General features: G+C 38.0%; 1 protein-coding gene across 1 annotated transcript; it reads right to left on the bottom strand.

Moving 5' to 3' along the window:
• Positions 1–11,882: 11,882 nt before the first annotated feature.
• olig3 (oligodendrocyte transcription factor 3) lies at positions 11,883–13,616 on the bottom strand. Its single transcript, XM_038296130.1, has 2 exons — positions 13,491–13,616; positions 11,883–13,394 (listed from the first exon to the last, which is right to left on the bottom strand). Exon 2 carries the CDS (start codon positions 13,357–13,359, stop codon positions 12,523–12,525), a length of 837 nt encoding a protein of 278 aa, XP_038152058.1. The 5' UTR covers positions 13,360–13,394; positions 13,491–13,616; the 3' UTR covers positions 11,883–12,522.
• Between the last annotated feature and the right edge of the window lie 2,121 nt (positions 13,617–15,737).

Below are 15,737 nucleotides of genomic sequence, written 5' to 3'. Positions count from 1 at the left end.
TTCAGAACCGATTACCATTACCAATTATCTGCATTTAAAACCCAGCTGGGACCGCAATCAATTTGTTTATTTAAGATCTGGAGTTAATAAACAAGAGGACATAAATAAGTTTCATTCATGCTGTAGCTCTATGATAATTGCATTTTGTTCATATATGCCTGTGCCCCGCACCTGTGATATTTTATGGGGGGGTTTTCTACCGGTAGATGTACATTTTATACAGTTACCCGCCGGGTACCCGACCCTGTGCAGGACTCTGTATCACATGCCTTAAATGAGCAATATAATTTGAGGTCATCTGCATCTAAATGGTAAGAGACTTGTGTAAGTGTATTTTTTTGTATTATGCTGCAAAGAGAAAGGACATATAATAGGAATAGAATGGGTCTGAGGGCAGGTCTTGAGGCAAGCCCCATTCGACGTAGCTGCACTTGTTCATTATGTGGTTTAGAGGAATGTTTAAGCTCCTATCAGCGAAATATTAATGTAAACTACTTCAGTACAGGGCCCGACATCCCAGTTCTGCAACCTGTTTATAAGTATTGGGTTTTTAACCATGTTAAAGGTTGTGGATAGGGTCTAGCAGGACCAACACTGTAGATTTCCCGGAGTCTGCAGTCATCATTATGTTACTTGACAATTTCAATGATGCTGTTTGTGTGGAGTAATGATTTATGTGGAGTAATACTGTACTCGGGTTGCAGCAAGAAGACCCTGGGTCCTACTCATATCTCAAGTATTTACACTAAGTTCCTACTTTACCAAAAGAAATGTTCTGTCATAGAGGATGAAAAACATACTTGTATTGCACTGATGTAACCTTATTATTATCAGGTACAAAAAGAACTAACTGCAACCTGTGTATCATTCTTGGTCATTCATGTATGTGCTATAGTATTATTAAAACTAAAGTATAATTTACCATTTAAGGCGACTATTGAATTGAAGCTTAAAAAAAGGAACAAACTAATGTAATTCAATGTTCCGCATAGCGAAAACCTTTGGCTGTGTGCCAAAAAAAAAAAATCATAAGAAAGAAATTTTCTAAAAATTGAAAGAGGATAAAAGATGTCTGCAACAACAACGTGCAGCAATTTCCTAAAAAAGTAAAAACTCTGTTATCTATTGTATGTAAACTAAGGTATTATTACACATTAGATGATAAAATGTGTCTGCACTCATGTTAGTTTAGTGTGTACCCATTATCATTAGGCATACATAACGCGAACAGACGAAGGGTCAAGCAAAACTTCTTTAAAGTACTTGAATTTAATTTAGTTTAGATTTGTAAGATGCAAATGTCAAATATGTTAACAACATTTCCTCATTTTTCACCAGACCCCACTCTCAGCTGCACATGCATGCACACACATAGACAAAGCAGACACACATTTCCCCCGGCATATCACTATGTCCTGTCTGATTGGGTGCACTCTCAGGGGAGTCATTTAGTCCAAAGCGTTAACATCTGCCAGACATTACTGAGCCAGAACAGTTGTGATTTGTCCATATGATGACTCTTGCCCATACAGCCGTTTCATGTGTGTGTGTGCGTGCTGTAAAGGCTGCCCACTGGTGCTGTCACTTCTGGTTTCACACCCATGATAATGCCTGTCTGTAATTAGAGCTGTGCCTTGTTTTCCTCCCTCCCCCCTTGCCCTGTTAATGCAGCCATACCTCAGAGCTTCTAATAGAAGCTGGTGCAGAGTGACCAATGACGTGAATCTGTCCCCCTTACCTCCTCTTTTTCAGAAGTGTGATTTCTTTAAGCAGATTATTTTCTTTTTTTGGGTAGGTATACCAACCTTTAACCCTGAGGTCTCATCTTAATAATTTCAAGTAATGAAAAAAGAAAAGAAAACAATCAGGTTTGGTTGCATTTTATAACTACTTTTGTGCCTGTGCCATTTTTTCCCCCCGATACCCGATACCTGGTTGTGCAGTATCGGCCGATACCGATTGCATACCAATACCATCCAGGGCTCGATGTTAACCATCGCCCGATCTCCTGGGCCAAGTAGTTTTTATTGCTGGGAGAGTACAAATTTCATTGCATTTGCCCGCCGGGCAAGAGCAATGATAGCAAAAAAATATATATATATATTGATCACTTATAATTACTTTAAAATTACTGAAATTTGAAGAAAATGACCCAGAAGCATTGCGGGCACCATTTTTGTTGTTTTGTACACATTCTCGTGTGATTTAAAAAAGCCGGGTGATTTTCTGTCAGATGGCGAGATTTTCGTCCACCTAGCAGTAATTTTGATGTAGTTACCAAAACGACAAACTGCTTCATTTATTTTGTCAGAGAAAACTAATCCTGAGTCAGTTAAAAGTCAGGGAATTCTGAAATTATGTAAGACTGTGGAAAATAACTATGTATAATGATTCTCTAGAAGAGTCACATTATATTAATAGTGTTATCTTGTAAAAACATACCTTGACTCTAAAATAAAAGTTAATAATTTGTGACATTGACTTCTGTCTTGTGATTTATCTTAAGTTTTTAACCTGTCAAGTTTTTATTTTTTATTTTTAACATTACAATTTATATTTTTCCAAGCACACAACAGTTTAAAACAAAGTTTAGTTTAAAAAGAAAGTGCAAGAAGGTTTGAAAAGCATGTTAACACGGTAATGTAGGCTTGAGTTTATTATCTGAGGCATGCATATACACACCAGGAACCTGTAAACTTAAAAAATACTGAATTACAAAAATCATATAAAAAACAAACATCTTTTATGATATACAAAAATGAATATTAGGTACTATATTTATCAAACATTATACTGGGCAAGTAAAAATTGTTTCTGGGCAAATGAAATGTGAAAGTCACTTGCCCAAAGGGCAAGTAGTAAAAATCCTTAACGTCAACCCCTGCCATCTGTTTGAAATTGATGTGTGTATGTATATATGAAGCAGAGATGGGAAGTAACGAAGTACAAATACTTCGTTACTGTACTCAAGTAGATTTTTCTGATATTTTTACTTTACTTTACTACTTATTTTTATGGCGACTTTTTACTTCTACTCCTTACATTTTTACACAAATATCTGTACTTTCTACTCCTTACATTTTAAAAAATTGTCTCGTTACTTTAGTTTTGAATCATTTCAATGGAGTTACCGTTATTATTTTTCACGTCATCAATACCAAATTCAATCTAATTGGATGGGAATCTACGTTGCATTTGACGCACCACTACAAGATGAATCGACAGATTCGGCGGTATTCATTGGCGGCAAATCATTGCAGCTTGGTGGCGGTGGCGTTAGCATAGTAGCATGGACGACGAGATGATTGAAAATGAACACAACGGAGATCTAGTCCTATTGGCAGACATCCATTTAAAATGTAGGCAACGGCATGAAAAAAGTGGTTTCTACTTTTACTTTTATACTTTAAGTAAATGTACAAGCCTGTACTTTGTTACTTTTACTTGAGTAAAGAAGTTTAATCAGTACTTCCACTTTTACCAGAGTATTTTTTAACACAAGTATCTGTACTTTTACTCAAGTACGGAAAGTGAGTACTTTTGCCATCTCTGATATGAAGACCTGCATACTACTGGCATGTAAAATAATTGCAATCATGGCTTTGACAAGCTACTGCCTACCTTTGTGAAGGAGGAAAAAGCCTAATACAAAGTGAATTTTATTGTATTAAATAAATGTATCTCTCTCAAAATGGTATCAGTGCCCTATTTGTTGGCACTTGCTGATACCAATACTACCATTTTAGTGCTGGATATATATATATATATATATATATATATATAGACTCAAGCATAAATATAATCATTTCACCTTAAAAATTATCTATTTAAATAAATCATGATAGGTTTGAATTGTAGGTATTTATGATGATGATGACAGCTGAACCCCCACAGATAGCCTGCCCTTCTGTCCTTTGTCTGCCTGGTGTTTCCAGACCAGAACCTTCCTCATTCAGATCATCATAAGGTGCTGATGCATCATTTACTTGTTTGTTTGCTCTCCAACAAGCTGTCTGGGTGTTGATAATGTTGATATTGATCAAAACCACCAACTGTGACGAAGTTGAACTGGCAGCACCTCCACAGAGGTCCGAATGCGCCAGCTGAATCCAGACCAAAGAGAAATATAAGCTTAACCAGCAGAACTGGTTAATAGGGAGGTTTAGGTAGCGAGCTAAAGACCATAGATAACAGCTTGAAAGGTTTGATATCTTTAGAGCTAGTAATCTTTACACCACCTGGTCAAAGAGAGAATGAGAGGAGAGGTGTAAAGACGGTTTCTTCTTCTGCCAGCTGATGGATGACAGTAAGGTTAGATGAACCGTTGGCTGGAAATCATGGGCTGATGCCAAGCCACGTACCTCCAGTTGGAGGTCGTTATGTCTTTCTTTATGATGCTGCCAATAGAGATGTTAGATCAATTCCCAGAGGGATGCTGTAGCATGTCTTCTATGAGTTCAGATGAAAGATAAATGTTGAAACAAAGATCTCTTCCTGACCAGCCTCATTTTACAATCTACAACAACTGTTCTCAGCTTAATGAAGGATCTAAGATTGTGATATGGCAGCAAAATGTTGCTTATAACTTTGAAAATGTACATTTCTCTCTTTTATTCCTAAACCGAGCCATGGAGACAGCCTTGCAAAAGTATTCATATAGGTTTTTTCCTATTTTTGATGTATTACAACCACGAACACATGTATTTGGGGGAATTTAGCAGGAAAATTGAACACTTTTTAAAGACATTACCAAATTAAAATCTGAAAAGGATAGCAAGCATTTATATCTTCCCCCTTAGCTTTCCCAACCCTGAATGAAATCCTGAGACAGCAGCCATTTAACCCTTAAATGGTTAGTTAATCTATGGGCAGTTTAGTCTGAAAACAAATTCAGGTTTTTTTTGAAAATGTCAAAGGTTTACATTAGTTAACAAACATAACTAAAAACCAAGAAGCAGAGCAATAATAAAAGGATCAATTCAAGATTAGAGAGGGCTTACTTGATAAATCGTATCCTAATTTTAGAACATCACACGGAGTGTTGTTCAATCCTTTCTCCAAAAATAGGAAGAGATTTGGCATGACAGCAGACCTCCAACGACATGGCCATTTGAGCTTTGACTGGAAGAGCAGAGAGGCAAGAGGCCAATGCTAATTCTGGAGGAAGTTCAAAGATCTGCAGTTCAAATGAAACAATTGCTTGACATGAAAGTTATTAGTCACACACTCCACAAATCTGACATTTATAGTGTTGGAAGACCGTCACAGAAAAAAATCATGTTATGGGTTTTTTTTACAAAAGGATGAAACAATGCTCTCAGATGAGGGCAACGTTCTGCTCGACATGCAAACATGCTTTGTGTGAAAGATGCCACAGTAAAACATGTTGGCAGCAGCATCATGCTGTGGAGATTCAGAAGGGATAAATCAGCTATTCAGTTGTGTAAATGGACAGAGGTAAAGGCAGGGAAATCATGAAAGAAAAGCTGTTACAAGCTGCAAAAGATTTAAAAATTGGGCAAGAGGTTCACCCTTCAGCAGGACTAAACATCAATGTTTATTGTTGTACAGTATAATGTACCATTAAAGGTCCAGACCTTAGTTGTATTGGGATTTTATCTGTGTCAAGAGTTTGCTTTTCACAACGACTACTCATCCATCTCAAATGAGACTGGAGAAAGGTTTAATACGTTTTTTAGATTTTTTTTGGTGAAATTATGCCAAAAACCATGGCATACCCAAAACTGACAGAACTGACTCACAGAAGAACATTCAAAAGTTTAATTGGCGACGTGATTTTTTTTGTCAAACTCTGAATTTTCATGACCATCTTTCCAAATATTGATAATGTGTTTATTTCAACACATCAATATAGGATTGTTCTGATCAAATCTGTTTTGAAAAACGGAAACCTTTGGCAGAACCTTCCTTGCTGACTGGGCAAAGCAATGCCTCATGCCCTCTTACTAAAGTTTAGTTTTAGCTAATAAATTAAAATCACAGCAGAGGCCACCAGAAACCATTATGCTTATATGCTCTTGCTTTTCCTCTTTCAAAGATGAAATTGTGGATTCTGACAAACCAGATGTTTTAGCAGGAGCTAGCTATACATCCTCCTGCTCTGAAATGTTTATTTTGGATTAGCTGTGGGATTGGCGGCTCTTGCTTTTATCTTGCTTCTAATTTTTGGTACGGTAGTTCTCTTGCAGTTGAAGAGGGAGTGCAACATGATGGATTCCCGTGTGTCTGTGAAGATTGAATTCCACGAGAACTCTTGTAGGCAGCTTAACATAACCCCAAAAATAAGAAAAAAATTGTTTTATCCTTCAAATCAACCAGTGCTAGTGCTGAATATGGCCAAATTCAGAAACCATTTAGACCAAATATTTTGCTCATTTGTTTATTTGTAGTTAAGCCAGACAAATAAATTCTGAATAGAAAAAAGATGTTTTGTCCTATAATGTCAAACTGTCCAATGGACAACTTTGTTTGCTCGTTATTTAGAGCCACTGTTTTGTAATGGTAGGCTACTACAGCTGCATGTTATCACTTTGAGGAATATAGTGATAAAATGTTTAATGGTTTAAAGGACCTTAGCATTTATGTTGACCTCAGTTTTCTAAGTTAGGCTCTTTGGAGACATGCTGTTGGAATACAGATTATGTTTAAATATGTAAAAGCTAAAAAGTAAAAGTTATAATACCCATTTCAGAGAAGAGTCATGTTTTATGCAAATTCTCAAAACTAAACTTGGTCCATAGTCAAAATTCTTTCATTTTAAAAGTTTTTGTCCCTTTCCCCCAATAAAAGAGACATTTTCAAACACATTTTTTTCATTCCATTTCGAACTGGAGCCCACAAAGAGGTGGTTTGATCTCTCTATTTGTGTTGTCTGTTCTTGGCTTCAGTCGTGGCTCGCTCTCCTCACGACCATGTTTCACTTTGTCGCCTGGCTGTCCCCCCGCTGAGAGGGGACTGTCACCCAGCACTGTGCCAGGCCTGAAGCTGGCACACACACACATACACACTCACACAGCCCTCGCTCTATCTTTAATATTACAGTCAAATTAAAAAAAAAATCTCCTTCTGCTCAGCTTTCCCCTTCATGCTGCAAGACTCCTTCCTCTGGGCAGATTCAAAGCATGTGGCAGCCAGAGATTTAGATAGATATATTTCTCCCATTAACAGCTGCTCCCTCGGCCTACTCTTTCCAGGAGGCCGCCGATACAAACACTATGGCGTTCACGCACGCACACACTTACGCTGTGCTCTGTACATTGGTTGACAATCAAGGACAGTTGGTTTTGAGCAGTGTCAGGACAGTTATACTCTCACAGGGAGTCTCCAAACTACAGGCGACTGGCACACAGACAAACACTCAGAAAGCACATTTACGGCCAAACGCTGAACGCCATCTGTCAGTCACTGTTGGAGGATATCAACGCTAACACACACAAGCAGGCGCTGCACACACATATGCACACATGCAGGGGCTTTCTGTCGGACTTAAACTGTATACAATACACAAACAGGCCTTTGTTTGAAAGTGTGTATGCAAACATGGTGTTTCTAATTTGTCAAGTCCACTTTCTATGTTTGGAATCACTTATTTATTCAAAAGAACAACATTCAAATAAAAGGTGAGAGGCTTTTCCACATGAAAATGTCTGATTGTTGTCCAAGTGTTGTTAGAATTGATCAGTGGGTGAACCTGGACTAACTTTAACACCTGAGCGTGTTAAGACTTTTTTTTTAACATATAATTCTTCGTTTAATAGGGAAAGTTACAAGTGAACCTTAATCTTTAATCTTGAAAAAAGGATGTTGATGTTTTAATGATTTAGAAATTAGATCCTTAAGAGCTAAAAAGTTAACAAGTAACAATTACTTTTTGTATCTTTAAATTATTTGGCCCAATAAGTAATCATACATCATTGATTTCTTTATTTTTTTCTACCACTCTTCAGTGTTTCTAATCTGTTTTAATAGCTTGGTGGATTTTTGTCCAGGCTTGATTGCTTTCCAAACTTTTAGGGTTAAAAGTCCTTTAAACAGAGCCTCTCTAAAATATCTAAAAGGTCTTTAAAGGTAACGCATCATGCCTTGAGCTAAAGAAATTCAATATAAGAAGCAAAGTCTTTAATATCCAACAGTCTAAATATGTTTTTCCTAATTCCTGACTCTCATTACTAGAAAAACTTTGCAACAGTTTTAAACCTTTCTTATAGAGGGGTGTCTGGTACAACAGCGACTCTGAGAGCATCTACTTTAAGAGCAATCCAGGAGATTCAAAACGATCAAGAAGCTTGTATAAAGCAATGTTTAACTCAAATTCCTCAGCGGAAGTCAGGGTTCAAGAGTTGACCTAAAAGTACATCAAGGAATGTCTGAGATCATCCAAAAAAGATCATCCTGATGACCATAAAGACATTTTACAATGTATTCTCATAAGCCCTTATTTGCAGATGTGGATTTAGTTTTAGCAGAACTTATGATAATAATATATTATACACTTTTATTACACATTCTCATATTTCACCAATTATGCCAGACAAACAAGTATTTTCATACAGAATAATAAAAAAATACTCTCTGACCTTTCATCCTTGCAATGCAGCTTCATTTATGTTATTATCTATAATATGAACTTCACATTTAACCCATCAAAAAGCTTATTTCACATGTCAGCATAGTAATTATGTGTTTTTTATTTGCTATTTCAGATAAATCTAACAATCTCAAAAGAGCTTAATATTTAGGGTTTTGTTTCAGAACCATGCTTTGAATCCACATCTTTAATTCTTGCACAGCTCATCGAGCAGTGGAGGCCAAATAATGAATCGATGGCAATAGGTCTGATATACATGCATTTCAATGGGAGTATACAACAGAAAAAATATATTTTTAGTGCATTAAAGCGCTTGGTATTTTTTTATAAACACTGCAATAATTAATCTTCTTGATCTATTTTTGATTTTTTTTTTAAAGTCCCTTAACAGATGACACAAGCAGCCTGAAACAGCAACAGACACGGGCATCCTCCTGCAGATCCATCCTCTCACTTCATGCGACCCTGCATGGACAAAAGGAGGTGTCAACACCCCTTCTCTATCTGCTCAATTAACATGCAAATGAGTCCAGTCGCTGATGGCGATGGCTGAGCGCTCTTATGATGGAAATATGCTTTCTGTTTTGGCAGTATGGGTTAAACATTAGTCCACGGAATCAGCTGAGGACAGGGAATGGACCCCGAGGCCTTACTGGGGGCTAGGGTAGAGGGTGGTGGGGGGGCACAGAGGTAAACTCATGAAGGGAATGGCCTTTGCACCTGCTTTGCTTCAACACATACACAAGCACAGAGCATGACCAGGCGGTTATAATCAGCCTTGTTCAGGCTGTCAGCCCCTCCAATAACTTATCCCCTCAACTGCTTTTGTTCTACAGCGGCTCAACTGATGCGTCCACTTGCCCCTTATTCAAGTGAAATTTATTTTCAATTGCTGCCCTCAGGCCTTGGCCCTGCTCCTGCTCTCTGCCCGAGTGAGCAAACAAACCAAAAGGCCACTTCACATTCACACCATCATCCCTGAGCCTTAATTATACAGCAGTGAGACATGTTTGCACATTTCTCACAGAAAAAAAAAAACATTTAATTTTAACTAAAAACTAATTTCTGTAACTGAGCTGGAAGCCACAAGAGGAGTTTAATTTTCTAGAGAAAAAAATGGATTTGGAGGTTATGAAAAAAAGGCAGCTTGGTGCAGGGTGGCTAAAAGAGTATGACAGCATTTGTTGCCTTGTTAGCATCCGTGTCCAAGTAATTGTGTGTGTGTGTGTGTGTGTGTGTGTGCTTGCATGAGGAGTGAGTGAACAATGTTGGTGATAAACTTCAAGCAGCCCCCAGTAACAGGTGTGTACTCTTTAGAGGACCAGTCGTTTGTCAAGTTGTACTGATGGTCACAATTCAGCCACTGACCGAGCCTTCAGACAAAAACATTTGGCTGTTTATTTTATTTATGGCTTTTATTTATTTTTGCACTTTACTTTAAACTTCTCTCTATATTTAGATTTTTTTTCAACGTTTCTTTTTTTATTTCACGTAGTGAATATTAGTATTTTTCCAAATTATGATTGATTTGATCTTTATATGCAACATATGTAAAGCAATTGGTTCATTATATACACTATTAGTGTATATGTAAGTTCACAAAATTCTAACTTACTCCATTTGCCTTTTTATATAATCAGTGTGAGCTTTGCATTATATTTAATTAACCTTATTCTCTCCGATGAAATAGATGGTTGTAAATTTCTGTAGAATAAAAAAAGAATTATTTTTGCTAAGGCTTTCTTTCTATATATTGCTATAAATTTAGCATTTGGACCTATTCCTTAGGAAGCATGATTTGCATGTGCATATTACGTGCAATTTACACGTGCATGATTGCAGTATTTTGTTTACTCACAAAGGACCTCTGATAGCTACTCCTACTGCAGCAGCCGTTGTGTCTGTTTTACGCAGCTCCTAATTAGCCAGAATTAAGAAGTATTTCTCGGCCCATTGAAGAGTCCATTTCCTTTGAAACCCGAGCATAATAAACCTTAAGTAATTACCCCAACTCATGACTATTAACTCGCAAACCGCCAGCTTCCCTTGACAACATCCTCCTCAGTGTTGCGCGGTTAAAAGGCCATTGCGGCTTCCCAGCTATTTACATCCCATCTGGCAGCATGCAGAGAGGACAGACAGGCTGCGCTCATTCCTAAAACAACAAAAAAAAGAGCGTAAAACGAACTCTTTCTCAACTTCTCCAGGGAACCTGTTTACTCCCGGCCAAATAATTTACAAAAGGCCTTCTTAACTCACTTTTATTCAGACCTTTTCTTTTTTTTTTCTTTCTTAATCCACACAAGCATTTGCATGCGGTGAGACAGGGGGTGGGTGGGGGGCCTGAATGTATAATCTTATACATTTAGCAGCCTGTAATCCCAGAGCCTTTCTCTGATGTGATTTTGCTCCTCTTGGTCCCCCATGAACAATTAACTTGTAATCTGCACAAACATACATTCTGTCGCTGCGGAGATGAGACGGAGGGACACCCATGGGAGCCTGCGGACAAACTGCTCTGCGCTTCCCCAGGCGCAGACTGCTGCTGCAGCCCGCTCCATCATCTTCATTTCTCTTCTCCGAGAGCATTTAGATGAACGGTTTTAATTCCGATTGAGTGAACATGGGGTCCTTAAAAATAATATGTTTTTTAAAAAATGGCTTGAAAACTGGATTTTAAGAAAAAAAAATTTGTTTTTTAATCATTTAGGCCTTATGACGCAAAGCTTATTATAATTAAAAGTGTTTAACTTACCTATACGGGAAATCATTTGATTAATTATTATTATTATTTTAATTATTGTTTTTCTCAGTATAAAAAAACTTTTTGTCTGTCTAAAAAAAGTAAAAATCAATGGAAAAACTATTTTGGTTTCAGTAGAAATAAAGAAAAGGAAAAAAATAAATAAATCACCCATGAATTTATCATTAAAGCGATTTGAAAAACGCAAAACCGCTTAGCTTATACGTCAAACAATAGCGAAAAGTCTGTTTGAGCTTGTCTAAGAATTTATGCATATTTAATAAATAAAAAAATGAAGTATGGAGCAAATAAATGTGTTGATTTATCCTGCAAGAAAATTGGGTTTACGGATTAATATAAAGATGTTTTAAGAAATGTTTTTCCAGTTTTTTTTCCATTACATCTTTACTGCAATATTAGCACTGCACATTAAATAGAAAAAAAAATAATTTATTTTTTAAAATCATTGCAACTATTATCGAGCATGGTTAAAAGATGACAAGATTTTTATGAATAAAAGAAGAAAGACAGTTTATGATCCACAATTCCAGTTTTATTGAAATTTCTTCCAGGACCTCTGGATGATAATAAATATTTGCTTGAATCAGTCATCAACAATGTACAAAAATAAACACACGGGGTCTCTGGGCAAAGTCTTTACGCAAAAACATTCATGCCAAGATCATAATACAAACATGCAAGAAAAGAAACCTTTTCAAAAAAAATAAAATAAAACAAAACAAACATAAACAGTATTTTTGCACAATCAATAAACAAATAATAAGCCACGCTGCTGGAAAATCGTTTCAGCAAAACTCATAAACCTCAAAACTAAAATCCTTGGTACAAGGCACAGAAAGCATTCTTCGTTTTCACAAAATGACGCCTGATGTAAAATAATAAAAACAAAAGGTTCATGCAGTCTTCATCACAATGTAGCGTGAAACTAACTTCATTCAAACACCAGAGAAAATTTGCATTCTGCTGCACTTTTTACCTGCACGTGGCAAAACAAAAATACAGCCTTTATAAGTCCTTGTTACAAGGAGATTTCTTTCTTTATGTTATACGTTTAACAAGAAAACATCTTTACGACAACATGCACCCCATGCCACGATTTAGTTATGTACAGATGTCAGATGATCTCCCAGTCTCTGCAGTGTGTCGGACATCATTTCAGACCGTCCTTCCCCTCCCCTGTGAGTCTTGTCAGACCCGTGGAGGTGATTGGGATGTGCGGAGGAGGAGGCACCTGACAGATGGTGCAGGGGCATGGCAGGCCGGCCCAGTGCTGGAAGCCGGAGCCCAGTTGAAGGGCCGGGGGTGCAGCTGGGGAGCCCTTCATCAGTGCGTGGGGGGCTCGGATGGATGTGAGTCCGGGTAGCGCACTGGACAAAGTGGAGGATGTGGAGGAGGACAGCGCACCTCCAAGAAGAGGGTGCACCTGATGCGCAGCGGCAGCAGCAGCGGCGGCTGCAGCAGCGGCGGCTGGTCCCGCAGAGTGTCCGCCGGCGCTGGCTGCGTGCGCCACGGTCCCGCAGTGGAAGGCAGAGTGCTGCCCGCCGTAGATCTCCCCTACCAGCCGCTTCATCTCGTCCAGGGAGCTGGTGAGCATCAGGATGTAGTTCCTGGCCAGTAGTAGCGTGGCGATCTTGGACAGCTTCCGCACCGAAGGCCCGTGCGCGTAAGGCATCACCTCGCGCAGTCCGTCCATGGCCAGGTTGAGGTCGTGCATGCGTTTCCTCTCCCGACCGTTGATCTTGAGTCGCAGCTGGTACATCTCCTCCTCGGTGACTTGCTTCTTCAGTTTGTACTTGTTGCTGCTGCTGCTGCTGCTGCTTCCCACAGAGGCGGACTTTGCGTCTCCGGCGCGCAGGTGTTCTCCGCTGGTCAACTTTTGGCGCTGGTGCTCACCGCCCTGTGTGGAGGAGGTCACAGATGAGCCGACGTGTTGGTGGAGGTGGTGAAGATGGTGCGGATGGTGGTCTCTCAGAAACATGCCGTCCATATCCGGGGAAGATGCTCTGCTGCTCGGGCTGGAATCTGAATTCATTTTATTAGTTTGCTTCCCAGGTTGTTGGGTAGGAGGTCGCTGCTGGCTTCCTCCCTCTCTCCTCTCCCTCCCCTCACTCGTTTTACCTCTTCAGTCTCTTTCCTCCTCTGTTTCCTGAGCTTTCACTCGCCTGTTGTCGCCTGAGTGCGTCCTGCCCCGCTTTGCTTCCGTGGCTGCAGGCTTTCTCTCCCTCTGTATGAGGAGGACACTCCTGGTGCGTATTTATACGCGGAGACAGACAAAAGCGGCTTTCCCATTCATAACGCCTGGTTAGGAGGATGACGTGCCGGCCAGAAAGGGGCGGCGTGCTTTGACTGTCCCAGTAACCGCGCTGCGCTGCCATCCACTGCCATTGTCAGCGCGCAGCTGGAGGTCAAAGCCCTCCTCTCCCCTAACCCAGGATCCAACCGCTCAGTTTAAAAAAACGCGTTTGACAACACATCTGCAATAATTAAGCTCAGAATTTCAAGTTATTTTAAACCTAAATAATCATAGAACCAGGAGCATATCATATTTAGACTAAGTTTGCTGAAAGGATCAAGAGAAGAATAAATAAATAATAATAATAAAAAAGAAAATTAAACAACTGTATCTATAAAAAAATAAAAATTTTCTATGAAAACGGAGATAAATCTACGCTTTGGAGAATCACTGGAGCAAATATGTTTACATTTACGGAAAAATCGTTTTTCTACTCAGTTGCTCATTCCTCTATCCGCCTACAGTCCCACTCTGTGACTCTGTTGTCCCATATGGCAGCATGTGGTCAGTTTGGTCTCTAGAAACTTTTTAGTTATGTTAATAAAATTATAATACATAATTATAAGAAATAAGTTATAATAATAACAACACAGTTATTACACATAGAAACAGTTTTATAAACCTTTACTTAATTAAAATGTAAATTAAGTAAACTTAAAGAAAAAAGGGAATAGTAAAAAAAAAAATAAAAGAGAAATAATCTGAAAAGCAAAAGTAGGTCTATGTTCAGTACAATTAGACAAGTTTAAATAATACAATTAATTTTTAAACTTAATGTTTACATATAAAAATGAATCAAGATTTAAAAAGGGTTAGTAAATAATGACGAATTTTATATAGAGCAATATTTCAGGTTTCGGGAAGTTGACTTCAAAGCAGAGGAGGAAAGAGAAAACACATCCTCTATTTGCTCTCTTCTGCTTTGGGACATCAACCAGACTGAGAACACGTGTGATCAACTGAAAGGTCAACTGTATTCATGTCCCAGATTCCTGGCTAACAATAAATTAACATTTTAAATATGCTATCTTTTTATTACAGCAGCCAACTGCAGGGATAAGAGCTGTAGTGAGGTTAGTAGAAACCTGACAGAGACTGAGAGAAACTAAATTAAAAAGACAAAAATAACTGAAATGAACTAAAAGAGCATAAAAAAAACACCTAATAAATGTACGTTTTTAAAGAACAAATTGTTAAATTCCCAATTTAAGAATTGAAACAAAGCTGGGGAAAACTCCAGATATGATAAACTCAATAAGTGGACTAAACATCTTACAGTAAAAAGATAAATTTAACACACAAAACAAAATGAAACGAATCAAAGGACCCCAAATCTTGAAGGGTGTCTCTCCCTTTTTTACAGACATTGTCTGAAACTGAAAAACAGGTTCAAATTCCAAGTCTGACGCATGATCCTTCATAAAGTTTGCAACCAATTATGGATTAATTCAAAGCTTCTGAGTTTTCTTTTTTCTAGAAAAATAAGTAATCAGCTCAATATACACCTAGTGTCCATCTAGCATTTGAACAAACACATTTATCAAAACAACCCAGCAAGGTAAGAATCATTTTTCAATAATTTTCATATGAGGATTCCAGGCTGCCATTCACAGAAAAAACTAATCATTTAGTCCGTTTTGCTCTAAGGATAGTTTAAGTAACCGCTAGAAAGGCTGTCAGTGTTTATGCCAAGATTTCAAATCAAGAAAGATAGGACAAGCTTAAAAAAAAAAAAAAAAAATGTTCAACCTGGTATATCTATAATGTACCAGGTTGTAGGTCATAAAGCTAAAAGATAAAAAAAAAAAAAAAAAAAGAAAAGTAGACAATATGAATCAGTTTTTATGTTTTAACAGCACTGCATGTCTTTTTCGAAGCATAAATCATTTGCATAATTCACAGAATAGCTCCTCCTTTTTCCCATAATTTTACAATTTGCACAGAACTTTATTATTCTGGTAGAACCTGCAAAGCTGCAGGTGAATACACAGGATATATATAAAGCCAAATAAAACTTTTTTAATCAAGAGAAAGGGTTTTCTGTACCAAAGATGTCTTTACCCTTTTTAGTC

Source organism: Cyprinodon tularosa, unplaced genomic scaffold (genome assembly GCF_016077235.1).
Source record: "Cyprinodon tularosa strain WSP-4 unplaced genomic scaffold, ASM1607723v1 ctg368, whole genome shotgun sequence".
Taxonomy (NCBI): Eukaryota; Metazoa; Chordata; class Actinopteri; order Cyprinodontiformes; family Cyprinodontidae; genus Cyprinodon; species Cyprinodon tularosa.
The sequence above is the reverse complement of the archived record's forward strand: the minus strand, read 5'-3'. Positions and strand labels throughout refer to the sequence as shown.

What these genes read in the sequence shown, in the direction of transcription:
- olig3 (XM_038296130.1), bottom strand. Translation starts at nt 13,359, where the DNA reads ATGGACGGCATGTTTCTGAGAGACCACCATCCGCACCATCTTCACCAC.